We start from the raw sequence: 27,356 nt of genomic DNA on the forward strand, positions 1-27,356 counted from the left end.
GGAGAAATTTGAATGGAATTAGTACTTAGTAGTCTAAAAGAATGCTTTTGAAATTCTAAGACTGCACCAACGTTGAGTATGTTCTATATAAGTAATCAAAAATAGAAAATTGAAAACTGGGTTTACATAAAAAACGCGATCTTGAACAAAATTTAGAAATGAAAAACAAGACTAAAAAAAGAAAACGTCATTTCAGTAAAATAATTCCAACAGCAACTTACCAACCAGAACCAGATTGAGCTTGGCGCACTGAAAAAGAAAACATTTAACCCGAAATTAATTGAAAACGAACTAAAAAACAATAATAAAAAAAGAAAAAAAGATGAAGGAAAAGGAAATTACGTTGTAAATCTGAAAAGCTTTGCCAACGCTGACGGTGACGAAGGTTTCGGTGCCCAAACGCTGAACGGAGAAAGGGACGCTGCTGGTGATGTATCCGATTGCCCTAAATCCCTCGAATATTCCCATTTTCTGTTTCTGTTTCTCTCTCTTTCTGTTAGAGATAAGAGACAAAGTGGTTTGGGGAAGAAGAAGAAGAAGAAGAAGAAGAAAGCTTTCTCAGTTTCAGAAGAAAGAGGGTTTAGGGTTCTGAGGAATAACAAATCAACGTAAAACGGTCATGTTTTTTAAGTGGGCTTCTGCTACTTTGATCCATCTTGATTGGGCTATACCAAAAATAAGCCCAATAGGAGATTGTTATTAGGGAGAACGACGGAAATAACAGAAATATTTCTCTTTTATTATTATTAGTTGAAAGTAGTATTGAGTGTGTTATATTTCTCTTTTATTATTATTAGTTGAAACACGCGGGTAGTATTGACTATGTTATATTTTTTAAATATATACATCTAAAAAAATATTAACAATAAAGAAAAATATTTATATTTAGGCAAGTATGTATTTGAAATTTTTTAAATAAGAATATATTCATGGGTAAGGTTTAATAATGCACAATTAGAATATATAAGATTTAAAATGAATAAAAAAACAAAAGGATTAGAATGCAAGTTTTACATTAAGTAAAAGTGTTTTAATAATTCATGATTATAAATATAAGATCTATTTTAAAAAGAGATAAACAAAATATTATATATATTTTGTCCGTCCCTATTAAAAAACTTATTTAATGAAATAAAAAAAATTACTACTTAAGGCAATAGGTAGATAATAGTCGGGGGAAAAATAAAAAAGGCAATAAGTAGAAAAAAGAAAAGAGAGAAGAAAAATATAAAAAAATCTAAACATGAAAAAAGAGAGACAATAGAGAAAATAAAAAAAAAATTTAAGAAAAATAAAGAGGAAGCCAACATGTGACCTTCACAAAAGCCAACACACGGCCTCTTTAGAAGCCAACTCTCTTGTTTTTTTTTAAAGCATTTATGTATAGATTATTATTATTATTATTATTATTATGTTACTATTTATATAGAAAGGGAAATTATTGGCATTCCCTTTAGTTGAAAAATTTAGAAAACCTACTAGAGAGAGAAGTCTATATTATGTTTTAAAAATGACATATCCTTTGGTGAGCTAGATTTTTTTCTAAATTTCCTTGCTTTTCAGATTTTCTGAGGATGCATATTAGCAAAATTTTTATGTCGGTTTTCCAATAAAAGAGGTATTCCAATAATTTTCTTTCTTCCTATTTGACTTTTTTCTCTCCGATCGATATATATAAGACAATAAGACATGGCCTGCTTCCTACTCTTCTACTACTTGAAGAATCTTGATAAATATCTTTTAAAAGTGATGAGTTAAAATTTTTATTATTTTACGCTTAATTCATAACTTTTTTAATTAAACAATTACACTTATTTATCAAGAGTAAAAAATAAAAACCACTCATGCAATCTCAAAAGTAAATTCTTTATTTTCTCCTACTTTGGCCATTGGCCTTTATATATACACACTTCATGCAAACAGAGGAGGAAAGCCAAAAGCAGCATACTTGAATGAAGCCGGGGATGAAAAACCTTTTGATTTATTCATTTGTATATAGAACAGAAAATGTTTCAAATACCGACGCCTTCCCATTCCTCGTTGATTCTTTTTCTTCTTTCCCAATTCCCATTGTAAAAGCATATACCTTGTGAAATATGAAAGACAAAAAGTAACCAGATAACAAGTTCTCTACCACAATGAACAAGAAGAAATGGAAAAATAAACAACTTCGGGATAGGATCATAAGAATCATGTCCAAAGCAAACTACTGGGACTCATCCATGGGCTCATTTCGGTTACACGATTGAGATCTCAAATCCTTATCACCTTGTCTTGACTCCGACTCCGAAGTTCTTGCAACAGAATCTTCGAGCGCTTCCAAAAATGACAACACTGTGAACTTGTCTGCCAATGAAAAAAAAGAGACTGAGTGAAGAACGAAATCACTGAAACAACAATAGCCAAGTGATGCAATCACCACATTAGTGGAGGTACTGTGACAAAACTCTAGTAAAATTATGCATCACATACATTTACTCGGGTCAATTCCAAACTGGGTTAAATCTATCTGCCCGGTTCGAAGCACCTATATCATAACATGTAGAGAAGAATACGTCTCATTAAACAATAGAAACAGCATACTGAAAAGCAGAAAGGTTAATAAAAAGATGGGCCTCCAAACTCATACATAGGTAAATGAGTCTACTTGTTGGCGGAAAGGCGGGCTTTGCAGCAACTCTAAGAGATCTTCCGGAGACCACTGACCCTGTAGATATAATGGGATTAAAACACCAAAAATGCTAGAGGATGCATGAAAACTCGGGTAGTGGCGGATTATCACTTGCCTCCGGTAAGTAAGAAGCTAAATCCTGTTCCAATGGCAGTGTCTCAATCAATGGCATAATCAAATCGGGCTTCAGTATGTCATCTAGTCCCAAGCCTGGCCAACAAAACAAGAATCAACAGAAAGGACGTGCCAAAAATAAATGCAGAACTCCCAATGCTTTCCATTTATTTAGATGTTTTTATTTATAAAAAAAACCCAAGTTTTATGAACGCATTCCCAGATCCCAGAAAAGAGGTTTCCAGAAAACAATGCGATTCTAGAAGCTGATCAGCTGAGAAAGTGCTCTACAATGAAGATGCGAGATGCAAGTCAACAACAACAACAAAACTGTGTTATTACCTCTATCTGGGTCTCCAGCACCATCTATAATAGATCATATCATTACGAGTGTTAGAGCTCAGAGCAACTTTGAGCATGTACGAATTAGAATAAGTGTTCTTTCAAGAAGAGATTACAAACCTGCAGGCCCAATGTTACTCAAGATTCTTTGCAGGTCTTCCAGTTTCACCGCGCCGGATGACGAGGTAACATCACTAGATACTTCAGCACCTAAGTTTGGGACAATCAAGTTTCCAGCTCTGGAAAACATACAAATGATATCAAGGGTTGAGCCACATAATGTACATCTATACAATATATGCATGTGCATCTGTAATAGCACCATAAACAGAAGGGTAGGAAAAATATGACTTCAGAAAGAAACATCTGACTCTTCAGAAAATTCTTATAAAGTTATGAGAACATTTATGGTTAATGAGAGTGATCTGTGCATTAGCAGCATTTCAATACACTTCTGTTTCACCAAACCTATTTAACACGTTATTAGTTTTCTTGGTGCCTTAAAATTTTTCTTCTAATTTGGTATACAAGTTCCATGTTTTCAGAAACTGACCTTGATGAGATATCATCGTCAACCATATCTTCAGAAACTTGCAGTGGTACAGAAGCATCTGGCTCGTCTTCACCCCCAAACTCTGGCAGAGGAAGATACACACTATCAAATTTGACACAAAATTGCAAAAGAAACTCATAAAACCGAAATCATATATTGGCCTCATTCACTTCGCGGATTCGAGTTTTCAATTCAAGCTGAGATGTGACATTTTCTGAGAGCTTTTCACTGTAGCAGAAAAAGTTAGATGTGACATTTTCTGAGAGCTTTTTACTGTAGAAACCTAAAACTGAAAACTCAAATTGGTGAAATGAACGAGGCCATTATGTTTTTGAGCTACAAACAGTGGAAGTATTGAAAACAAAATAATGAAAATGTGTACCTAAAGGTCGATTGATGTAGTAGTTTACGGAGCTGCATAACTGTGAGTCACCTTCAGCTCTAGGCTCCTGGAAAAAATTCATAAAGCCATAAACAATGGGCATGGTGAATAGTTCACTAATGGGGTAGACAATAATAACTACAACACTGACCTGCATCCAAAAGAAGAATTTTCTGTCGTCTGTGTTGAACTTCAATATGTAAACTCTTCCCGATGATTGATTAACCTAAGTAAACCAATAGTTAGAGCAAGTCTCAACAATAAACTAAAAAAGATGGACGACATATATATATATATATATATATATACACATAATTCTTTATATATGTATAAACATATCAAGAATAAAGAAAAAGTATAATGTGTGAAGAGCGACACCTTCTCAAAAATAGCTTCATCGGGAAAAATAATCTGATCCTGTCATACAGTCTGTCAAGGAAACTAGAAAACGGGAAAGAAAAAAATTTCACAATCCCAAAAAGAGAAAAGAAGATGTAGAAAGTGGCAAACAAGAAAAATATAAATAATAAAGAACCACATAAAACACATAGATACTGCAATGCAAACCAAGAAAACAACAACAACAAGTTTTAATCCCAACTTAATTAAGGTCAGCTATATAGATTTCACTTTTCCACGCAGCTCTGTTCGAAATTAGACTTTCCTAAAGGGCATGGATCTAGAATGTCTTTCCTAACTACTTCAGTCCACGTAATTCTAGGTCCACCCTTCCCTCTCCTAGTATTAGGTATAAGAATGTCCTCTCAATCACGAACTGGTGCTTCTAGTGGTCTACGTTGGACATGCCCGTACCACCTCAAGCGGCCTTCGCACACCTTATCTTCTATTGGTGCTAGACCTACTTTACTACGAATAACTTCATTCCTTATGCGATCCATTCTCGTATGGCCACTCATCCATCTTAACATACGCATTTCTGCCACACTCATCTTACATATATGTTGTCTCTTAATGGCTCAACATTCAATATCATATAACATAACTGGGCGGATTGCAGTCCTTTAGAACTTTCCTTTTAACTTAATAGACATCTTGCCATCACATAAAACTCTCGTAGCATTCTTTCACTTAACCCACCCTGCCTTAATCCTATGTTGAATATCATCTTTTATATCTCCTTCGTACTACACTATAGACCCAAAGTACCTAAACTTCCTAGAAGCCACAATCTCCACACCATCTAAAGAAATTCCATCACTCTAATTACTTGAGTTACTAAACCTACAATGCATGTATTCAGTTTTCGTCATACTTAACTTAAATCCATTCGTCCCGGGAGTCTGTCTCCACAGTTCTAACTTATAGTTAACTCCTCTATGTTCATCAACTAAAACTATATCGTCCGCAAAAAGCATACACTAATGAACTTTATCTTGAATTTCTCTTGTCAGCTCATCCATCACAATGGTGAAAAGATAGGGACTAAGAGCAGATCATTGATGAAGGCCGATCCGAATGGAGAACTCTGCCGTATAGCCTCCAACAGTTCTCACACTCGTGACCACCCCATCGTACATGTCCTTAATTACCTTGATATACCTCACACGCACTCCTCTCTTTTCTAGCACCCACCATAAAACTTCCCTCAGTACCCTATCATATGCCTCTTCTAAATTTATAAAGACCATATGTAAGTCTGTCTTGGCTTCGCTGTACCTTTCCATCGGCATCCTAAGAAGAAAAATGGCTTCCGTGGTTACCTGAGATGGTAGTTGTGGCCCTTACTCTCCTTTTAATAACTCTCTCCCAAAGTTTCATAGTGTGACTTATTAACTTTATGCCCCTATAATTGTTATAATTCAGCACACCTCCTTTGTTCTTGAAGATGGGGACAATAATACTTTTCCTCTACGCATCAGGCATATGTTTCTTCTTTAATATCTTATTAAAAAGCTTAGTGAGCCACACAATTCCAACATCTCCTAACGCCATCCAAACTTCTATGGGAGTATCATCTGGCCTACATGTCTTCTCCTTTTTTATTTTCCGTAGTGCAGTTTTAACTTCCGCGACTCTGATTCCTCTTGTATACATCACATTAGGTTCTCCTTGTGACCTAAGATCGTCAAACTCTATCACATGATAACTCCTCCACTTTTTCCTAATGTCTTTATACTATTCATTAGGATACAGACGGGAAAAAAGAAATATAACTATTCATTAGGATACATCTTCCACAGCATTTAGTGTCCGATCAAGCCACTGAAAATGGACTAATCCCTCCTCGCCCTGAAACATAAAGAAAATAGATAAGCTGAATCTAGAAAATTAGTATCAATCAAGACACGACTAAGAAAAAGCACTGTTTTCTATTATCACTGACGTGCGGCAACAAAATAGAGAGCCACGCGACAAAATATACGACAGTTACTACGTGACAGTTCTAATATTACATCACAATTTTATATCACCAGCGATGATAGATAGCATTTTTCCAACTCAAAAGTAAAACATAAAATAAATAATCAACTAGTATCGTACTCATACCCTTCCAATGCGAACAAGTCCTTTACGAGTATCAGGAACAACCTTTTTCCCATCAAACTGCATTTTACCAGCCCTAAACTCCAGCATTACTTCCTGCAAATTCCATTATTGTTATTATTATTATTTTGTTTGAGCTTCAAGTACATAGTATTGACGATATGTAAACGTAAAGGCAAAACACAAGTTACACATCAAGTAACCAAAAACCCAATAAAATAACTAAAATCCCAAAAATTATCATATGTTAGTGTTACTATTGATATTTTTTAAAAAAAATATTTTTTATTTTTTACTTTGTTAGAAGATGCTGTAAAACATAACTGCAAATTTATTTATGCTACAAACTTACACATAAAGTAACAGTCTTTGTGACACTTTTAGCTTCAAATTAATATAATCACTGACGATTAGCATGAAAAATCACCTGCATTTGTGCGGAAGCCTCGGTCGAAGATGAATCCATAGCTGATACCTTTACTTCTGGTTACACAAATCTACCAATATTAAAAAAGAAAAAGGTTCATAAATAAATAAACGAATAATCAGAAGAAGAAAAAACCCGTATAAAACAACTAAAATTAGCTGAAACAAAACCCCTAAGAAGAGAAGAAAAGGAAATTACAAAACCCTAGAGAAATTGAAAGCATTAAAGTTATAAATACAAGTACCAGTTCTTCCCTGTGTGAAGAAAAAATCGTGCTTTCCTATTGTGATGCCGACGCGCTTCCTTCAGAATTTCCTTCAGAATTTAGAGAGAGAGGGAGAGAGAGAGAAGAGAAGAGAGAGAGAGGTTTTTAATGGGGGATGGGATGTTTTGAGGATTCGAAGGAGCTTAATTCTGGGGTTTTCAGAACAAGAACGGGGACAAAATTACGAAAGTGACGTTCCGAGTTCAACTGTGGGCCGGGCCGTTCACACTGGGCTTTTAAGCCCATTGTGGTATACGACATGTCATTTTCATGCACGTCGTTGGTTATTTGGCAACTCGAACGACATAACTTGTCGTTTTATCCGTATCCTCATGAGATGGGAAAACACGCTCCTTCCCCCCTTCTCCTTTGTTTCTTTTCTCGTCTTCCGCTCCGTTTTCTCCTCGTGATGCTTCTTTCTGTTTCAGGTTCGCACTTGCACCTTCACTTCTTCCTTTGTTTTGGGATTTTGTTTGTTTTAGGTTTTGGATTGCTACTGCGATTGTTGCTTTTAATTTGGTTCTGAAATTTTGGTTCTTTATGATTTGATTATTTTTGCCATTTTGGATTTCTTTTTGAACAACTTTTGGATCTATTGTAACCCTGTAATCAATGCTAAACGTTCTAGGAGACATGGTTAAGGGATGAAATCCTAGAACTATACAAAACATAATCCAGATAGAAACTTTTAAGTCAAAATACATGGTTAAATTCTTGAGCACTCACTCTTTCTGGTTGTTTTTCGGAGCCAAAAATAAATTAAAAAAACAAAATCTTGAGCACTGACAAGACAAGTAGTTGGTTCCCGTGTTTCTGTCAGATGATCTGCTGAAAACAAAGCCCCTTTTGTATCCTTGTTTTGTTCATGCTGAAATTGAACTCTTGACTCGGGAATCTTTTACACTTTAGCTCTTCATTGCAGAGACTCATTATCATTACCAAATGTGGTGTTCTTTCATAAACAACAATTAAAAAGAAACCCACCGTCCATCGTGTTTTAGAATTATATCTCCAATGAATTTATGCAAAAGACCACGCACGTTCAAAGCACGTGGCTTCAAACTAGTGTCAAAACAAAAGGAATCGTCTTCATTCCTTGAAAATTGGTGAGTCTCTAACCAAACAAATGAATTATGTTTACTTTTCATTCTATTCCATGGCCATTACCATTCCAGCGGTGCAACCAAAAGGTCCCGAGTTCAACTCTCGGAATGCCCCCTTAATTTTCTTAGTTTTCATTTTTTTAGCCTTATTTCCTGTTTTGTGGGTTTCCAACCCAAGTAAATATAATGTTGGGTTTCTCAACTTTCCTAGTCTTCAATTATTGTGAAGAAGTAGTTTTTCCCCCCTTTTGTTTTTAACTTATAGATGTCAAAAGTTAATTTAAAAATATTAATAATAATAATAATTTTAATGGATGAGGCCCTCTTGGCATGGGAGTATTCAACAAGCACTCCTAGATTTGACTTCCATTTTTATTCCCTTTTTCTCCAATAGAGGTTATTACTTTGTAATACCAAAGATTTTACGTATTTCACTTTTTGTTGGTAACTCTTTTTTGTCAGAGTCGTTTGTCTTGACCTAACTCTGAATCTAAGAAATAAAAGTCCAAAGCAAATGAGATGGGGTGGGGGGGAGTCAAATATAAAGAAGGGCAAGATCATGATCTTAAGTCTTATATACATATGGAAATTCTAAGGCGCAATGATTCAAAATCTGAATACTTTTTCTTCTTTCTTTTGCTGAATAAACAGATTCAAAATTTGAACATACATTGCCACATTTAAGTTTATCGATCTACAAATTTATACACTCAGAACTACTAGCCCTTGAAAATTCATTCAAAGAGGAAACTGGAGAGAAGAAGCGAAATGGATATGAAAGCCTCTCCGACTTTATCTTCTGAAATCTGGGCTCGAATCGAACTTTCTGAGAGGTAATCTAACATAAACTGTACTACAATTTTAGTAAAACTCATTCCTTTTTCTTCATTTCTTTCATTTTTTGCACTTATTATTGCTGACAGAAGGGAAAAAAGGGGCTTTACCTTTTTTCCTCTGTAAACTAAAAGGCATGTCTTTGGAGGAAGTTTTTTCTGAAAATTGCTGGAACCAAAAAGCACCATCATTAGTATTTAGTATTTAGTATATAATATTTAGTATATAGTATTTAGTAACTCCTCTCCAATTTAGTTAATTTGGATGTGAATGATTTATTCTTGAACCAATATATGTGTATGTATGTCTCTCTGTGTGTGTAGAGTTAAAAAGAGAATGAAAAAAAAAAAGGGAAAAACATTGATTGGGGGGAATTGTATTGTAATGGTTGCAGCTACCTAGTTTGCTCGATGTATGAGGAAGCAGCATCATTAGCTTCCTCTATTCTGAAGGAGCTTTGCAAAAGAACAAGTGATATGCCAGAATTTATGGAATCACTCTCAGATGTTGAATTCCATGACATTTTGGAATCCACTGCTATGGTTCTCCTCCAGTCTCTTCACCAGCTCCACAGGTCTGGCACCACTTTAATTGTTTTTTTTATCTTCCCACCTCCAAAAGCTTTCACAAGAAATTTTTACTTTTTCCAAATGAGTTTTGGCCCTTCCAGAACAGCTTAACAAAATATCACTTCTTAAGAAAGCTCTCTACTTTATGAAATAGTTTGAAACTTGTACCGTAAACTTCAATATGATTTATATTTCATTCTAAACTTTTGATGCTTATTACTAAGTTGAACGAATATATCTCGTCTTTCTTCCAGTTAGAACGAATATATTTAATTGGTTGCTTTGCGCCTATTGCTTGCCTTTCTGTTTATTGACTTGTTATAACTTCTTTTGGGTTGTTCTTTGCTCTCAGGGCATCGGAAATCCTAAATGAGCTCAAACAATCATTTCCTTCGGTTGCAGCCATCCCTGTTCAAGTTCTTCTTACCGGGTACTTTTAACTGTATAATTTATATATAAGCCTTTGCACAAGTTTTTCTTGTTATTTTCATTCCATGTGATTAGCATTTTAATAAAACATACATACAAGAGGAAATGGAAACAGTTCTCGTTTTTAACTTTGTTTTGTATATACCAGTTGCATTTAAGTTGAAAATATCTACAGGTATTTTGTGGTTCTCAATTCTTTATCATATCTTGTTTACCACAGGGTGTGTTTTCAGATACCAGAAAATTCTTCTGGTGTTCGAGAATTTCTTGAAGAGTTTCTTAGCAAGTGGAGATTAGCGAACGAAAGTTACTATGTCCTTGCCGGCACAGAAGCCAACATTGATAATGTAGAAGTATGTGATGAGCGTTTTGTTTTGGGAGTCGATAAGTATCTTGATGTTGTTGAGGTCTATGTTATGAAGCTTCTCCTAACCACTCCACATGATGTGAATCTCGCAATAACCTGGGTTGAGAAAGCCGAATTGCCAGAGGAAAAACAGCAGGTGAACTATAGTACTAGGTTCATCTTGCTTTGGATCAGCCATGCCCACCACCATCATTGATTGGATTTTCACTAATCCTAAATGGCTAGAAAGTTAATTGACTCTCTTTTCATAGCATTTCGGTTCTTGCATTTGGCCATTGCTATGCTTAATTCAGAGAATTCTACATGAAAATGATGACATCTCACGTGTGTGCGTGTGTGTAACAAATGCACATGACTGGTTCATAACTTTCCAATGTCTTTCATCTTTCTAGGGACTTCTGAGAAGATTACACTCCCTTCATTCCGTAAAAGCCACGAACTCGTCACGAGGGTACTCTTCGCCTTTGTCGGTTGAAAACCACAAAATCCACTCTTCCAACGTAGAAAAGCTAAATATGTCTGACGGATCTCCGGAAGTGTTGGACAATGGCAATTACCCTCTAAACAGAGAGAAGAGCAGAAAACAAACAGTTTTAAGGCTGTCCAAACGGGTGGAACCATGTTTTTGGTGGATCCGCACCATCAATTTGAAGTTTGGTAATGCTCAGGTAGTCATATCAAAGGGGAAGATTGCTCTTGGCTTTATGATCTTGCTCGCATATTGGATTTCACGACGGAAACGAGCTAGTCTAAAAGGGTAAGCCATATTCTTGCTTTGGCATGTAGAGATCAGGATATAGATATCATCTGACGATAAACATACTTTTATTTTTGTCACGCGCAGGATTGTTCAGAATCAAGCTTTGTTCATAAAAAAGGCAGTAGTGGACTTGTGGCAACTTGCGTTTTCATATCAAGTGAACCCTTTAGCTGCTGTTCAATCTCCACCAGCTCCGTCGCGTGGAGGCCAACGATGAGGTGTCCAGTACGGGCTCATACATCTATTATAGAACAAACGTACAACAATAATTCATTGCAGAAGCCTTGCAATGAAACTTCCGTCGTTCTAGCCAGAAAAGAAAAGTTTATTCTTCTCCAGATTAAACTTAACAATGCTATGAAGGTGTAGCGCATCGGTTCAAGTTCTTGTATAATGGATAATGGGTTTGTTTGATTCATGGAGTTAAAAGGGAGATGGGGATCTACACTTTGTGTGCATTAAAACGAGAAGTACAATAATAAAAGCTCTCCTATATAGTTCTTTTTTTTTAGCCCCCCTCCTTTGCATCCATATATGTTTGAACCCGTTACCTCAATATAAGGGCGTGTCAATTGGTGTATGGTAGGTGCGTGCGTTGTTGTTGTTTTTTTTTTTTTTTTCCTTTGAAATGGGTAATTGCATTAAAAAAAAAAAAAGATAGACAAACTACTAGAGTTACAAGGTTAGATTAGGCTAAACAAGTTGGTCTGAAGTCTGCCATTGTTGGTCTAGACTCGGCCCGACTTTAAGGGTTAGGCTGACTCTCTCTTCTTTAAAGTCGGATCGGTGCGGTTTAAATATCATATTTTTTATTTTTGCCGAGTTAAGCCAGCCTTAAACTTTTTAGTAAGGCTTTTTAGATTTAGGGTCAGGCTGGGTCGACCCTCTCTTTTTTAGGGCCGGCCTAGAATTTTTCTACAGGGTAGCCGAGTCCACACGGTTTAAATTTACACCTCTAAAACTAATACTTATGTGATAAGGTCATTCTCGTCAATATCAAAGTGAGTGGTTTTCAATGTCTCAAACTCCCAAATAAAAACTAGGGGTATTTATGATAGAGTTAAGTGTGAAATTACCGTTAGATTATATTAGTAATTGCAATGGTAAATTTTTTTATTAGAGGTATGGACGTGAATTTACTCCCTAAGTTAATTTCTTTTATTATTATTATTTGAAAATGTCTTAATGATCCGTTTAATTTACTGATTTGAGTTAATATGTAACTTTATGTGAGAATTTTTTATTATAATAAAAAAATTAAATATAAATCAATAAAATGAACGGTCTGGGCCTAAGTTTCACAAGTTAGAATAAAACATATCTTCCGGCTAAGACGTAAAATGAAAGACGTTTCGTACTGCTTTAAAGAAAATGCTACTTCTCTTTTACGTGGTTTTGTCTACATTACATCGTTTCAAACGACATGTCGTTTCTGATGCTGCTGCCAACCACAACATGTCGTTATTTTACATTTTAGTCCTTTGGGGGCTAAGTATAACAAAAAACATACAACACAAGTAAAGCAAAGTAGCGATGATGCTATGGTGTACAGAGACAGTACAAGTACAAACACATAAACATCTGAATCCGATTCGCAGAGTTGGTGTCGTGGTTGAGATGGAAACGCATTCAACGAACAAAGATTATGTTCACTACAACCATTCCGATCCCTGCAGATTCTCCCGTTGGACTGCCAGGTTTCCTTTGCTTTTGCTTTTCTTGCTTTTTCCGAGAAAATATAAAAATTGGAAAGAAAGAAAGATAGACAAGAAAAACAGATTGTTGGGAGAATTGAATTGATTCTAACATGGGTGGTGGTTTTTCTGGCAGGGAAAGCTACCAATTCATGTACGGAAGACCATGGCAGCAAGTACTTGATTTCTATTCCAATCTCGTCAACGGAACCACCTCCTTCTCCTCATTGTTTCCCCTCCATGTGGGTCTCTCTTAAACTCTTACCAGAACCAAAATATACATATATCTCCTTTTTTTTTTTATTAATTATGTTTGTTGGGGGAATTGTAAACAAATGCGGAAACTTTATTCTCAGAAGAAATATCAAGTTGATGATGATGATTATGATGCTGAAATTCCTGAGATTTCTGATGATAAAGTTAAATTAAAAAAGAGTGAAGAAAGAAGTGGGAGATGGGCTAGAGCGACATTCAAGGTGGTTCTTGGATATCATGGTGCTTCTTTTGATGGTTGGCAAAAGCAGCCAGGCCTCAACACTGTACAGGGGTGGGGTAACACTCTATTTTTTTTTCTCTATTAAATTAAATTTGTTAGCAAAGTGGAACAATAGAACTGAACTGAATCCAGCATCATCTGATATTGAACTAACTGTCTTTACTTTTTCTTTTTTTTTTTCAACAGTTTAGTGGAAAGATCTCTTGGGAGATTTGTGGATGAGAAGAAAGCCCAATTGCTCAAAGACAAATGTTTACCATTAGAAGCTTGTACTGTTGTTGCAGGACGCACTGACAAAGGAGTCACAGCTCTTCAACAAGTTTGTTCTTTCTGTATGTTCAGATCACCTTACCCTTATCTTGCTTTTTAACTTTTTTTTTTTTTTTTACCACATTTTGTGTCGACCTTTGCATATTTCTTGGAACGAATTTATGTGTACCACAATCTACATGTAGCATATGAAAAGCTAAAAGTGACTTTAGTACTCTCTGAATTCATGTATGTATCTAGTTGTTTATATTTTCCTGAAACGAAGCGGCCTAGTCTTTGAAATGGTTGAGCCAGCCATTGGGGATGTAGCTTTCCATTTACTTGAAGTTTTTCAGATGGGGAAAAGATTGATCTTCATATTATATATATATATATATGTGTGTGTGTGTGTTTCTAGATACTTGGAGAAAGGATATTACATGTCAAGATATTGAAGAGGCAATCAACAATGCAGCACTAGGAAAACTTAAAGCCAAATCTGTTTCTGAGGTACTGAACTGTTCCAGTTTCCCAAGGCATCAATTTATTGTTGTGAACATCTTTCATCTTATCTTCAGCTGATTCACTTTGATCTTTGTCAACATAGCAGCTTTAGATCTTCCGATGTTTGTATTGCTTTTCTCCATTCTAATTTTGACAGTTTTGCTGCAGGTATCTCGCGTCTTCCATCCAAATTTCTCCGCCAAATGGAGGCGGTATCTCTACATTTTCCCCTTCAATGATGAAGAGGATGAGGAGCAGAGCAATAAGAACGGAGAGAATCTTGAAACTTATGAAAAGATTGAAAGTGGATGTGGAGAATGGAACGATGAAAGTTTTGGGAACTTAATTATAGATGACAGCGAGGAGTTAGAAAGCGGGAAGAAGCCAAGTTCGTTTAGTGTTAGCCGGGTGGACCAACTTTTACGGCTACTAGAAGGGAAGCTATTATCATATAAAATGTTTGCACGTGACACAAAAGCTTCTAGGAATGAGTAAGGACAAACAAGAAGCCCTTTTGAGATTACCTTGTCCCCCGGTGTTCTGATGCCCCTTTTCTTGTCAATGTATATGTGTGTGTGTGTGTTTCATGGCTAGTGTGTATGTCTTTCATCGCTGCTCTAACTTGAGCTCTCTATAATTTTTCAGAGGTCCACCAACAGAGTGTTTTATCTACCATGCTCGAGCTGCAGAAGCCAGATTGCCAACTTCTGTAAGTATTTTTTACTAACTTGTGATCGATAATCTTCCTCACAGTTTCATTAACACATCTTAATGTAAACGCAATAACTCATAGCATTGCCATTCTTATAGGATTGCACGGAAGGAAGAAAGATTATGTGTGTCGAATTGGTTGCAAATCGCTTCTTACGGAAGGTACTACTTTCTTTCACCTGCCTACTTGTTGAAACTTGGTTATTTACGGTTTCTAGTGCTTGTGCCCCACAAAGTTTTCAGGATTTGTCACTTTCGCCCTTGAACCTAGAATTCAGTCCTTATATTAGTTCTAAAATTTCCAAAATCTTTCGGAAACCTAAATACTAAATTGTACTGGGTGACCTAGAAATGGTTGTCTCCGTCACAATTACTGTTTCTTAAAGGAGCTAGCAATTGTTTCGCAGATGGTTCGGGTACTAGTGGCGACATCAATAAGGGAAGCGGCTGCAGGTGCTGAAGAAGACGCGTTGCTAAAGCTGATGGATGCCACATGTAGACGCGCCACTGCTCCGCCTGCACCCCCTGATGGCTTATGTCTAGTTGACGTTGGATATTCTGAATTCAAACCTAACAATTGTCTCATTAGCAAAGAATGAAGGGATTCATTATGACCTCTTCCATTTTTCGTACTCATTCTTTGGTACACATGTACAAACATATGTTACTGAAAAGTGATAAGGACCCTCCATCATTTGATGGTGATTTTGGTTAAAATGAGAAAAAGTCCGATGAAAATGTAGGTGATCACATGGTTGTAACTTATGAAACATTTACTTCCCATTATTTTCTTTGAGGTGTACTGATATTTTCTCTCCCTATCATGAACTGATTAAGGGCATATTGCTTTTCATATTATTGGGTATCAAAATTTGCCAAAAGTGGTTCAAAAGAGAATCAACTTTGGATATAAAATAATGGAAATCTGAGGCTTGCCTAGGATATCATACTATAATACAGTTCGGTAGATTCATGTGTTCTGTAGAAATGTTATTTGTGTGAAACCAGACTCAATAAGAACGAACTCAAACCATAAATTTTCTTCGTAGAGAGAGAGAGAGAGAGATTATAACAAGACATATGGGTTCAAGAGGAATACACACAAATACATACATGTGTACACACATATGTACAGAGATGTGTGTATGTGTGTATTTATTTATTTTTATGGAAACTAGAAAATACATACATACATACATATATATATATGCATGTATGCATTTATGTATGTATGTATGTATGTATACGTAGTATGTATGGAAAGTTTATTTTTCTGGGAAATTGAGAGGCTTGGCGTGTATTTCTCCTGCAGAGGAGTGATAGGAGGACTTTGTCAAATGTTAAACCATTCTCTCTTACCTCTCTTAACTCATTTCTGCATTGCCGTCTCCTATTCTTAGTAATAGTATCCTCTCTTTCTTCCTCTTTCTCTCTCTTTCTGTTTGTCACCTTTTTCTTTCCTATGCCATCTGAATTTTGGACCGCTACTCTCGTGGGAAGAAGATTAAGCCCTTCTCCTCCCGCCATTTGATGGCATCACCTCATGAATATCATCACACCATTATTATCTTTAACACAAAACCATTAAGCCTTATTTTCCTCCTTTTCTTCTTCATTATTGTCTTTGCTTCTTCTTCTTCTTCTTCCTCGTCGGATTCTGAATCTCTCCTAAAATTCAAGGACTCTTTGCAGAACAATTCCGCCCTATTCCCTACTTGGAAAGCCTCAACCTCACCATGTACCGCCAACGAACAATCCAATTGGGAAGGTGTTCTTTGCAGCCAAGGCATGATTTGGGGTCTAAAGCTTGAGAACATGGGGCTTAAAGGCACAATTGATTTGGACTCTCTCAAAAACTTGCCTAACCTTAGAACCATAAGCCTTATGAACAACAATTTCGACGGGCCATTACCCGATATAGGGCAACTCGGATCACTCAAAACAGTCTATCTGTCAAACAACAAATTCAGCGGGGTCATTGATAGTGACATCTTCTTAAGAACCTTGTCATTGAAGAAGGTGCACTTGGCTTACAACCAATTCACAGGCGGGATCCCTTCGTCGCTCGCTTTCTTGCCTAAGCTTAAGGAGTTGAGGCTCGAGGGCAACCAATTTGAAGGGCTCATACCGAATTTCCCTCAGAAGACATGGCTTTCTTTCAATGTGTCCAACAATGCATTGGGAGGTCACATCCCGTTAGGCCTTAGTACTTTGGATGCCAGCTCCTTTTATGGTAAGTGATCATCATTAAAAACTATGTCCATGCACATATGTATAATAGTATTGTATTTTTTAAGTGGAGGCACTATCACACACACACACACACACACATATACATATATATTTTTTCCCCTAATTGAGTGACATGTGCACTCTCATTAACCTATAGTTTTTAAAGCAAAAGTAGCTATTAACTTGGGAAAGGTTAGAAAGTATGGAATCCTAAATATATAGCTATAGATTATAACATTATCCTTTTAGCAAAAAATCATACATCATTGGATACACAATCAATGAACTCTTCTTGATCCATAGTTGTGGCCTGCACAAATTAAACAACAAAATTCATGTGTTTCAAATTAAAAGAGCAGAAAATAACCTTAATACTAATATTGGACAGTTTCTCCGAATGAGCAGAAAACCAAGATCTCTGTGGACCTCCACTAAAACCATGTTCCCTACACAAGTTCTCGGTATTCAGTCTTGTCATCGTCGTGATAGTTGTTCTAATGGCACTTTCCGCCATATGCGCGGTGATATTCATCCTCAGCCACCGAAGGCAAACATCCACAACTGAAGAGGATCCGACGCAGCCCAAGACGGAGCAAGGTGAAGACGAAAGCTTGTCACCCAGACGCTCTCTAGCCGTGAGTAGTAGTGCAACCGCGAAAAGAGGGGAGAGCACGAAGCTGGTGTCCGTTAGGGACGACAGAGAGAAGTTTGACATGCAGGACTTGCTTAGGGCATCTGCCGAGATCTTAGGGAGCGGAAACTTTGGCTCCTCTTACAAGGCGGCGTTATTGAGCGGCACGGTGATGGTGGTGAAGATATTTAAGCAAATGAACAATGTGGGAAGGGAAGAGTTCCAACAACACATGAGAAGGATAGGGAGGTTGAGACACCGTAACGTGCTTCCTCTTGTGGCCTATTATTATAGGAAGGAAGAGAAGCTCTTGGTTTCTGACTATGTTCAAAAGGGTAGCTTGGCAGTTCATTTGTATGGTACGTTTGTTTTACAACATATACATACATATATACACACACACACACACACACACACACACACACACGTACACATCATGATTATATGTTTGCCATTCCCATTATTTTGCTTCTTGATACACTGTAAAACATTTATACTTAGTTCCAACATAATTGCAACAAGAATTGAAAATCTTAGTGGCTAAACAACAAATTCTGTGAAAATCTGTAGCAAAAAGTTTTGAAGTACTTTTAGTTAATCATTGTAAACTTTGTGTCAACATCTGGTTGTGAACAAAAAGTATATTAGTGACAAATCATGATAAGTAATGGTTAAATGTAACATTTGCTTCTTGAAACATACTAGAAAAATGAATAATAAAGTTTCAAAACAAAGCGAAAAATCTAAAATCCTCCTCCAATCATACTTGGTGGTTAAGAAAATTTACTCAACTTTTTTTTTAATAAGTCTAAGAGTTTTTTAAACACTTTTTACAGTTCTTAAGAAAATTAACATTTTTTGAAGGTCTAAGAAAATTTACATGACATAGTAATCTAATTCTGATGATCATGGTATGTGCATTGCAGGAGGGCAAGGTGGAGGCAGCCTTGATTGGAGAACAAGGTTGAAGATCATCAAAGGTGTAGCAAATGGTCTAAAGTATCTTCACACCGAGCTTCCAACCGTAATCGCAGCACATGGCCACCTCAAACCGTCAAATGTTCTTCTCAATGAATCCTATGAGCCTCTCCTAAGCGACTACGCTCTAATCCCAATAACGAACCAAGAGCATGCGCAACAGCTTATGGTGGCCTACAAGTCCCCAGAGTACCTCCAACACGGTCGGATCACCAAGAAGACCGACATTTGGAGCCTCGGGATACTGATACTAGAGATACTGACTGGTAAACCCCCGGATTACGGGGATTTGGTGAAGTGGGTGAGTTCCAAGGCAGACAGGGAGGAGGAGGAGCTGAACGAGGTGTTCGATGGGGAATTACTGAAGGCGGGGCCAACGAGTAACGCGGGCGAGGAAAGGGAGGTGTTGGTGAAGCTGCTGAGGATAGGGATGGAGTGTTGCGATGTGGATGTGGAGAAGAGATTGGATGTGAAAGAGGCTGCTGATAAGATTGAAGAACTGAAAGAGATCATATCAACGGCAGATCATCATAAAACAAGTGGTATTTCTACTGCTTATAATAGGGTGGATGATATTGATGATTTTTACTCCACTTGTGCTAGTGAAATGGACATGAGGTCCTCAAGAGCTCTTTCTGATGAATTCCTCAATTTCAACGTCAAATTAGGCTGAGATCAATATTTGAATGTATATCTACTTATACATATCTTATCTACTTTCTTGATTAGTATATTAACTCTTCGATCATACATTATGAAACTTAATTCGCAACTTTTAATTACTGACCAAAAGAAATCAATGGAAACGTGTGTACCTCATTTTTCTCTTTATATTTATTACTGTCAATTATATACATAGTACGTACTCTAGTTATGACTTGTTTACATATGTTCACGAATCTCTCTCTACTGTTCTTTTATTAGGGTCTCATTTGGAAAGATTAAAAAGAAAAAAAAAATGCATAAAAAGGATGAGAATGGGTGAACACACAAAAAAAAAAAAAAGGAAAAGAGAGGAAAAAAGGAATAAATTTAAAAAAAAAAAAAAACTTAGGAAACTTTTTATTAGGAGAACATGATATAAATAAAAAAAATTAGACAAGAATATGTATGAGAATAAATTATTTAAACGGGAAATCAAAGAGAAGTATATTTATGAAGGTCAATTTAGAGAAAAGAAAAAGAAGAAAAAATGTATAATAAGGCAAAAAAGATTAAAATGTAAAAATGGCAGACAAAAAAAAGAAATACGGGAGGAACAAGGTAGGAAAGTTTAAAAAAAAATAAAGGAAAGAAAGGACGGAAAAAAACAAAGAGATAAAAGAAAAAAACAGAAGAAAACAAAAAAAAAATGTTTTGGAACAAATCCTAAAAGAACCCATTTACATTTGGTTGTGTTGATAGATATGTCGAACTAAATTGATGTATATGAAGGATTAATTTTAATTATGACCTTAATAAATACTTGATCGGCGTATCACTTTAATACAAACTTTTAAATGTTAAGAACTATTAATTAAGGGGGCAAAATAAGAAATCAATTTCAGTCTCAGAAAGAAACAAAACTTGATGAGAACCTACAAAAGATTTCACAGAGAGGAACGCAAGTATGTACTTGTGGAATAAGCTGATTGCAAACTTCAAGAGCTGACTAAAGTAGCTAGGAAGGTTACACATAAGAAAAGGCCAAACTAATAAACTTTAAGATAAATAAAAGGCCAGTCAAAATAAATAAAAACTCTATTTTTTTAAAAGATGATATCAAGTCAAAATAATTTAAGGACAAAATGAAAAGACATAATAACATGGTATCATTAGCGGTGATAATATTAAGAAGACTCAGCGACGAGATTAGAGCCTGCCTTCCTCAAACATACTCCGGATCACGTAGAAAGTCGCACTCAATTTGTAAAAGCTGCACCCAATTTATTACGAAAGTTATTGATTATGGATAAGAAATAATTTATTGATTATGTTAAAAAAATGTCTAATTTTTTCAGCGGTGATGTGTAATAATTGATATCAAGCAAACCCAATAGAAATCAGCAGAAAGCCAGACATCTCACTATCTATGTATATAATTCAATTGAAAGAAGAAAAAAAAAAAAAAAGGACCAACCTGGTTATACATCTTCAAGCGCTCATGGTTAATGGGGACTCCTATCTTAATTATATCCTGAGAAAAACAAACAAAAAGAAAAATTATGAATACAAGTATTCAACGGCCTCGTCACTGATATGATAACTGAAAATTAAGATAGATAATTACCGCTCCCAAACCCACACAAAGATCAGCAATGAAGTCATCCTCCGTTTCGCCACTGCAATCAAATGGACTTTTAACACTTTTAGTGACTAGAAGTCGTCGTCACCATGAACCAACAGTCTCATTACATTGACAGTCTCACGCAGATTACTCACCTCTTTAAGCAAGCTAAGCTTGTAGGCCTTATCCATTGTTTCATCAGAACCAGATGCAGCCATATCCACTCCGATAAAAACCTTTAAAAAAAAGGGGGAAAAAAAGCAAATATAAGAGCTAAATATTCTAGTTGTTCAAATTCCTTAAACTTAAAAGGTGCAATTCTCCAGAAAAAGTATAATTAAGATAGTATCCGATTCAACAATGGCTTCCTTAATCAATTCCAGACAACCCTCGATTCCCTAAGGACCATGTGAATAAATTTATAAATTGAGGAAAAGAAAAATCAATTCTACGAGTACTAGAAAGTAAAATAAAAGCAACGAATCAATAAACAATTAAGGGAATGACCTGAATATTAGGCGAGAGGAAATCAGCAAAACCCGACATCTCACTATCTATGTATAATAATCAAATTAAAAAAAAAAAAAAAAAAAAAAGGACCAACCTGGTTATACATCTTCAAGCGCTCATGGTTAATGGGGACTCCTATCTTAATTATATCCTGAGAAAAACAAACAAAAAGAAAAATTATGAATACAAGTATTCAACGGCCTCGTCACTGATATGATAACTGAAAATTAAGATAGATAATTACCGCTCCCAAACCCACACAAAGATCAGCAATGAAGTCATCCTCCGTTTCGCCACTGCAATCAAATGGACTTTTAACACTTTTAGTGACTAGAAGTCGTCGTCACCATGAACCAACAGTCTCATTACATTGACAGTCTCACGCAGATTACTCACCTCTTTAAGCAAGCTAAGCTTGTAGGCCTTATCCATTGTTTCATCAGAACCAGATGCAGCCATATCCACTCCGATAAAAACCTTTAAAAAAAAGGGGGAAAAAAAGCAAATATAAGAGCTAAATATTCTAGTTGTTCAAATTCCTTAAACTTAAAAGGTGCAATTCTCCAGAAAAAGTATAATTAAGATAGTATCCGATTCAACAATGGCTTCCTTAATCAATTCCAGACAACCCTCGATTCCCTAAGGACCATGTGAATAAATTTATAAATTGAGGAAAAGAAAAATCAATTCTACGAGTACTAGAAAGTAAAATAAAAGCAACGAATCAATAAACAATTAAGGGAATGACCTGAATATTAGGCGAGAGAGAGCCTTCATCATGGTCCTTAATTTCATCTCTACCATATTCCTCCAAAAATGGAGCCTGTATATGGTCGTAATACACAGTCCCTACCCATCTTAAAAGCCTCAACAAACGTGAAACCCGCAAAGGGTAGAAGCATGAACTCCTGCAAATACAAAAATACTAAAATGATCAGAATAAGGGATTATCCATGAAAAAGCAAAACTAAAGAACTATTAACTTCAAGAAGCATGCATGTGTAGCATGTTTGATGGCGTTGAAAGCAGGAACAGGCAACGACAAGTTATTCTTAGTGTTACCGGCTAGGTTTGAGATATGCTGTAATATCCAAAGGAGGTCAAGTTGAGGCTCTGAGAGTCAAAAATATATGGAAGTACGTAATATAAACTAAATTAGCCAATATCACGAATACCCATTAACTACACATTACAATTTCATATTGATAGTAGCAACATTGGCAATACTTGGTCATCAATAATCAATTAGACCGTGAGAATAGGCAGGTGCGTACCCTGTAGAGAGGGATTCCCTTGACATGAGCACCTGCTTTGCATACCGCAATCGACACTGCCAATACCGCATTTGCACCTAACTGTAAAGGCAGATCACAAGAAGAGCAGTTGAGACTTAGACTTAGAGAGAGTAAACTTAGAAGCTAATATTTTGAATGTATATCTGCATGCAAAATTAGGCAATTTGTTGTTGTACCTTACGACTGTCCCAACCCCACTTGTTCAAAGTTCTGTCAAGTTTTTGAATAACCAAGTTATCAATAGCAGCCTGCTCGGTTGGATCCTAAAAGTGCAATGTGAATTCCATATAATTATGTACAATGAAGGAATCAGACAAATATCAGTATTGAAAAAGAATCAATATAAGTTCGACTCCAATTAACGTTAAAGGAAAGGACTCTACCATTCAACCACCAAAAAAAAAAAGAAGCTCGATTTAAAACCAACCTCGGCAATCAATGTGGGAGCAATGACGGTGTTTACATACTCAACAGCCTATACATAAAGCCAAGGAACAATTAAATTAAGGGAAATAGTAGGAAATGGGTCAATATGAAAAGTTTAAGAAAGTATATAGGCCAATTTTTAGTTATAGAAATTAATAGGCCATAACTTATCAAGTTATGGTTCATAACCAGATAAGTTATGGACAAATTTGTCAAGTTATGGTTCATAACTAGATAAGTTATGGACAAACTTGTTAAGTTATGATTCATAACCAGATAAGTTATGGACAATAACTTGTCAAGTTATGGTTTATAACCAGACAAGTTATGGACGAAAACAGTAATTTGGCCTGTTTATTAACTTATGTAAACTATTAGCCTATTAATTTTAATTCATCTCAAGTCTTGGCCTATTTCTCTCTTTCTCCCTTAAATTAATATGACACATACTTAACCATAGGGAATGGAGACTAATACAAGACTACTAATTAATCAGGATGGTGACCATAGTTAACTTACCAGTATATTTAGTTGCATTTTTTGAGCAGAAATTGCGGAAAAATGTAAAACATTCCTTATAATCATAATAAATGAATACAACCCAAATTGATAATACCACAAACACAAAATATTCAAATCTAATGTCCAAAATCCAAAGGACAAACAAGAAAACTAGAAAGTTACAACAAACAATACTAATGTTCAAAGTGTAAAAAATATTAAATTGGCATAAGAAATTAAAATACATTCTTTTCTTCACATTTTTTAATTAAAATAAGTTTTTTTTTCAACCTATCTAACTTTAATTATTTTTTATACGCTTTTTAAAAATATTTTGGAACAAAGCGAACAAAATCTACATGTTTTGGAACAAACATTCAGAGCTAATCCCGGCTCAACTAATTGATTTGAATAAAACGACTGTCTTGTTGCTATTATTCTTGTCTCATTTACTAGGAAAGATCATGAAAAATGTAGAAAAATGAAAAATAGAAGGGAGGTAGTCTCCATTTTTAACTTTTAGATCTGGTCAGAATCATATGAAATTAAAAAAGTAAGCAGAACAAACAAATTTTGATACAGATCTAATAGTTGAAAAACAGAGAATATCGATAGTCCTATTTTTGTAGGGACTACCAGAAAAACTCCCTAAAATAAAAGGTTTAATTTCAGAACCTACAAAACATTTACAGAAAGGAATGAATGTAGTTACTACATACCTGTGGAATAAGCTGATTGCAAACTTCAGGAGCTGACTAAAGTAGTAGCTAGGAAGATTACAGATACTAAAAGGCTAGAATAATAAACTTCAAGATAAATAAAAGGCCAGTAAAAATAAATAAAAAGACTCAATTCAAGTTGGACTCCAAACGTTAAAGAACAGGATTCTACTATTTAAAAAAAAAAAAAAAAGGTCAATTTAAACCAACCTTGCCAATCAATGTGGGAGCAATGACGGTGTTTACATAAAGCCAAGGAACAATAAAATTAATTTGACACATAGCGAATGGAGACTAATACAAGACTACTAATTAAAAAGATGAGGCATGATAATAAAATAAATTACCTTCTAGACTCCTAAGCGATTATGATCTTCATCAGCATCTACAATAAGTCAAATTACCAAAAGCAAGCATATATGAGATAGATATATTAAAATAACATGGAAATTGCGTTGTCAAGTATTTACTGAAAATTTGATTAGCAAAAAATAAAATAAAATATTTACTGAAAAAATAGTTCATATACCATGGAGGGGTCGACAACTCGGAACGGAGCAATTCACCAGAGTGCCATCAATCTGAGAAGAGAAACCCACACGCACAACTTAAATTAATTAATTAATCAAACCAACATATGTCATTTATGCCAATCAGGAAAAAATAAATAAATAAAAATTGAACCTCTATGGTGGAGTTGCCATGGCTGTCAATCATCTCCCTGGCCTTAACACTTTTAATCGCCGTCATAAGTGAGTTGTCGAGTATTTCCTCCGTCAGAGAAGAATTGACGCTCAACTTTTTGAGCATTTTCTTAGTCTCCCTTGTCTTCAAACCTCAAATTTTCAACCTTTTTCTACATCTGTAAAGTCTCGTCCTTCAATTCTTGCTTTTTCTTCATTTCTTGGGAGAGCGCCATTAACAAGATTGGTCGGTCGGTCGTTAGTTTTCAGTGATGGTGTGACGGATTTGGGGCAGCTGAATATAGGTTTAAATTCAAGGAAAATTCGAGCTTATTATATAATGAACTAAAATGGTGATGCCACGCCAGGAACTACCAGCGGAAGATCAGAATATGGAAGTTGCTCGAATTATTTGCTGATTTATTTCAAATTTTAATTTTAATTAATTTTAATTGTTTCCTTATTTCAGCTGTCTTTCTGATTTAATTGTTTCTAAATTTCAAATTTAGGATATTTAGGATTAGTTTCTTTTTCTATTTCGAATTGTCATCCCCTATAAATAGATAGCATAGCTTGTTATTTTCATTCATTCAATTACATAATAAAATCTCCAGAGAAGTTTTTTTTCCCTTGTCTATATGAATTCATTCAACTTGTTTAAATAATAGATGAGGGGTGTGGATTTAGTGTTAAACTAGACTACATATATTATAATTAAAACCGGTAATACATATCTCACATGTGTGTGAGAGCTTATGCACAAAGTCACTTAATTAATAATGAATAGCCTTTTTTAGTGAATGAGATAAATTCGGGTATACATATAAGTGGTTGATTATGATTAGGAAGTCCAAACCACTGACTAAACCGCCCAAAAGACAAAAATTAGACTGAGATCAAAGGAAACGTACGTGCCTCATAATTCTGCTCCTTATATAATTATTATTATGATGATTATTAATCATAAACGACAACATATAACATAGTATTCTAGTTAAGACTTGTATTTATATATTGTATTTTCACGAATCTCTCTACTTTTAGTAGCAAAAAACGATGACGATGACGTATAACATGTAAATTACAATATATACATATGCTGTAATCAATAAACTGATAATAGAAACGTATAACATATATACCACGCACATTTCCTAGTAGATAGTCACAATCAAAACGACTTATATAGCTAATTTAGTTTTGGCTGGGTTTATTATGACAAGCGTGTTAGATTGGTACACTACAAGAAAAAGGTGTTTTTGTGACGACTTTTTATCGTCACAAAAACCCCAGTGTCATCGCAATTAAAAGTTTTAGCGACGACATGTCGTCGCAGATATGTCGTCGCAAAAACTTTTTTTGTGATGACACAGTGTCGTCACAAATATATTTGCAACAACATATTTCTTTTGCAACGACAAGCGTCGTTAATATGCTGTTCTGAAATTCTCGTGATATAATATTTTTTGCGACGACAAATTTCAAAATGTCGTCGCAAATAATCTTCCTTTTTTGCGACGACACGTATAAAAAAGTCGTCGCAAAAAACTGGAATAAATTTTTTTTTAATTTTTAAAAAAATGGTAATTAATTAATTTTTAATAATTTTAATTAAACGTTATTATGTTACATACTGAATATAAATTATTAAGATACATTAAAAGTAAAATATAAATTAATATTAAAAATAATAAATCTAAATAAATTTATACAATATATTATGAATACTACATGAAGTGCATATATAATGTTAAAAAAAATATAAAAGTCTAAATAAAGTGAAAAATAAAATAGAACATATAACGAAACTATTCGTCTAAGTTTGCAGCATCGCCAACAGTTGAATCATCATTAGGACTGTCATCATCTGAAGGAGGTAGAGGAGTGTCTAGGTTAATTGATTCTGGACGAGCAATCGTAGGTAATTGGATGTTGGGCTGCAATTTAGACACCAACTCTAACATCTTCACCTGATTGTCATAAATCTTCATTTGTTCATAGTACGATTTCTTTAAATAATGATCCATACGTGAGTTAGGTTGAGCCGATGAGGTTACGTCCGAGAATGAACCAGCAGATGAAGGAGAAGCCCTGGAGTAATGCTTTTGGGAGAGCGTCAGACCCACTCCTATCTTATGTC

The 27,356-nt window shown here is 35.3% G+C and overlaps 6 protein-coding genes across 11 annotated transcripts in view; 3 read left to right on the forward strand and 3 right to left on the reverse strand.

The window, feature by feature from the left end:
• LOC21391579 (U3 small nucleolar RNA-associated protein 21 homolog) overlaps positions 1-575 on the reverse strand; it is a 5,988-nt gene extending 5,413 nt beyond the window's left edge. Inside the window, exons 1-2 of the mRNA XM_024172607.1 lie at positions 343-575; positions 222-249 (exon numbers count right to left, since the gene is read on the reverse strand). Of these exons, the coding sequence (XP_024028375.1) occupies positions 222-249; positions 343-468 (154 nt within the window). The 5' untranslated portion in view covers positions 469-575. The remainder of the gene's footprint in view (positions 1-221; positions 250-342) is intronic.
• A 1,489-nt stretch (positions 576-2,064) lies between these two features.
• On the reverse strand, positions 2,065-7,399 carry LOC21391580 (26S proteasome regulatory subunit RPN13). The gene is made up of 14 exons (XM_024172610.1): positions 7,239-7,399; positions 6,995-7,064; positions 6,571-6,663; positions 6,253-6,312; positions 4,441-4,479; positions 4,214-4,288; positions 4,063-4,129; positions 3,681-3,762; positions 3,248-3,366; positions 3,128-3,151; positions 2,787-2,881; positions 2,630-2,707; positions 2,473-2,527; positions 2,065-2,346 (listed from the first exon to the last, which is right to left on the reverse strand). The coding sequence occupies exons 2-14, from the start codon at positions 7,031-7,033 to the stop codon at positions 2,207-2,209; spliced, it is 966 nt and encodes a 321-aa protein (XP_024028378.1). The 5' UTR covers positions 7,034-7,064; positions 7,239-7,399; the 3' UTR covers positions 2,065-2,206.
• A 197-nt stretch (positions 7,400-7,596) lies between these two features.
• On the forward strand, positions 7,597-11,831 carry LOC21391582 (protein APEM9). 5 transcript variants are annotated; one of them, XM_024172604.1, is made up of 8 exons: positions 7,597-7,687; positions 8,169-8,365; positions 9,014-9,195; positions 9,591-9,770; positions 10,118-10,195; positions 10,415-10,697; positions 10,954-11,318; positions 11,406-11,831. In XM_024172604.1, the coding sequence occupies exons 3-8, from the start codon at positions 9,131-9,133 to the stop codon at positions 11,536-11,538; spliced, it is 1,104 nt and encodes a 367-aa protein (XP_024028372.1). In that variant the 5' UTR covers positions 7,597-7,687; positions 8,169-8,365; positions 9,014-9,130; the 3' UTR covers positions 11,539-11,831. The 5 variants fall into 5 exon arrangements, with proteins under 5 accessions (XP_024028372.1, XP_024028373.1, XP_024028371.1 ...); XM_024172605.1 differs by having other exon boundaries at positions 8,182-8,365; XM_024172603.1 differs by lacking the exon at positions 8,169-8,365.
• Positions 11,832-12,839: 1,008 nt separating this feature from the next.
• LOC21391583 (tRNA pseudouridine synthase A) lies at positions 12,840-15,788 on the forward strand. Of its 2 annotated transcripts, none has more exons than XM_010108633.2 (9): positions 12,840-13,018; positions 13,152-13,257; positions 13,372-13,562; positions 13,698-13,843; positions 14,179-14,270; positions 14,433-14,755; positions 14,910-14,973; positions 15,075-15,137; positions 15,383-15,788. In XM_010108633.2, the coding sequence occupies exons 1-9, from the start codon at positions 12,855-12,857 to the stop codon at positions 15,572-15,574; spliced, it is 1,341 nt and encodes a 446-aa protein (XP_010106935.1). In that variant the 5' UTR covers positions 12,840-12,854; the 3' UTR covers positions 15,575-15,788. The 2 variants fall into 2 exon arrangements, with proteins under 2 accessions (XP_010106935.1, XP_024028370.1); XM_024172602.1 differs by having other exon boundaries at positions 13,375-13,562.
• A 717-nt stretch (positions 15,789-16,505) lies between these two features.
• Positions 16,506-19,489, forward strand: LOC21391585 (pollen receptor-like kinase 1). Its single transcript, XM_024172592.1, has 3 exons — positions 16,506-17,208; positions 17,613-18,218; positions 18,780-19,489. Exons 1-3 carry the CDS (start codon positions 16,506-16,508, stop codon positions 19,487-19,489), a joined length of 2,019 nt encoding a protein of 672 aa, XP_024028360.1.
• Positions 19,490-20,683: 1,194 nt separating this feature from the next.
• Positions 20,684-27,356, reverse strand: part of LOC21391586 (enolase) — a 9,534-nt gene continuing 2,861 nt past the window's right edge. Inside the window, exons 3-14 of the mRNA XM_024172593.1 lie at positions 23,315-23,362; positions 23,064-23,150; positions 22,867-22,947; positions 22,576-22,673; positions 22,341-22,500; positions 21,951-22,069; positions 21,837-21,888; positions 21,687-21,743; positions 21,200-21,318; positions 21,086-21,137; positions 20,936-20,992; positions 20,684-20,731 (exon numbers count right to left, since the gene is read on the reverse strand). Coding sequence (XP_024028361.1) covers positions 20,684-20,731; positions 20,936-20,992; positions 21,086-21,137; positions 21,200-21,318; positions 21,687-21,743; positions 21,837-21,888; positions 21,951-22,069; positions 22,341-22,500; positions 22,576-22,673; positions 22,867-22,947; positions 23,064-23,150; positions 23,315-23,362 — 978 coding nt within the window. The remainder of the gene's footprint in view (positions 20,732-20,935; positions 20,993-21,085; positions 21,138-21,199; positions 21,319-21,686; positions 21,744-21,836; positions 21,889-21,950; positions 22,070-22,340; positions 22,501-22,575; positions 22,674-22,866; positions 22,948-23,063; positions 23,151-23,314; positions 23,363-27,356) is intronic.

Source organism: Morus notabilis, unplaced genomic scaffold (assembly GCF_000414095.1).
Source record: "Morus notabilis unplaced genomic scaffold, ASM41409v2 Scaffold359, whole genome shotgun sequence".
NCBI lineage: Eukaryota > Viridiplantae > Streptophyta > Magnoliopsida > Rosales > Moraceae > Morus > Morus notabilis.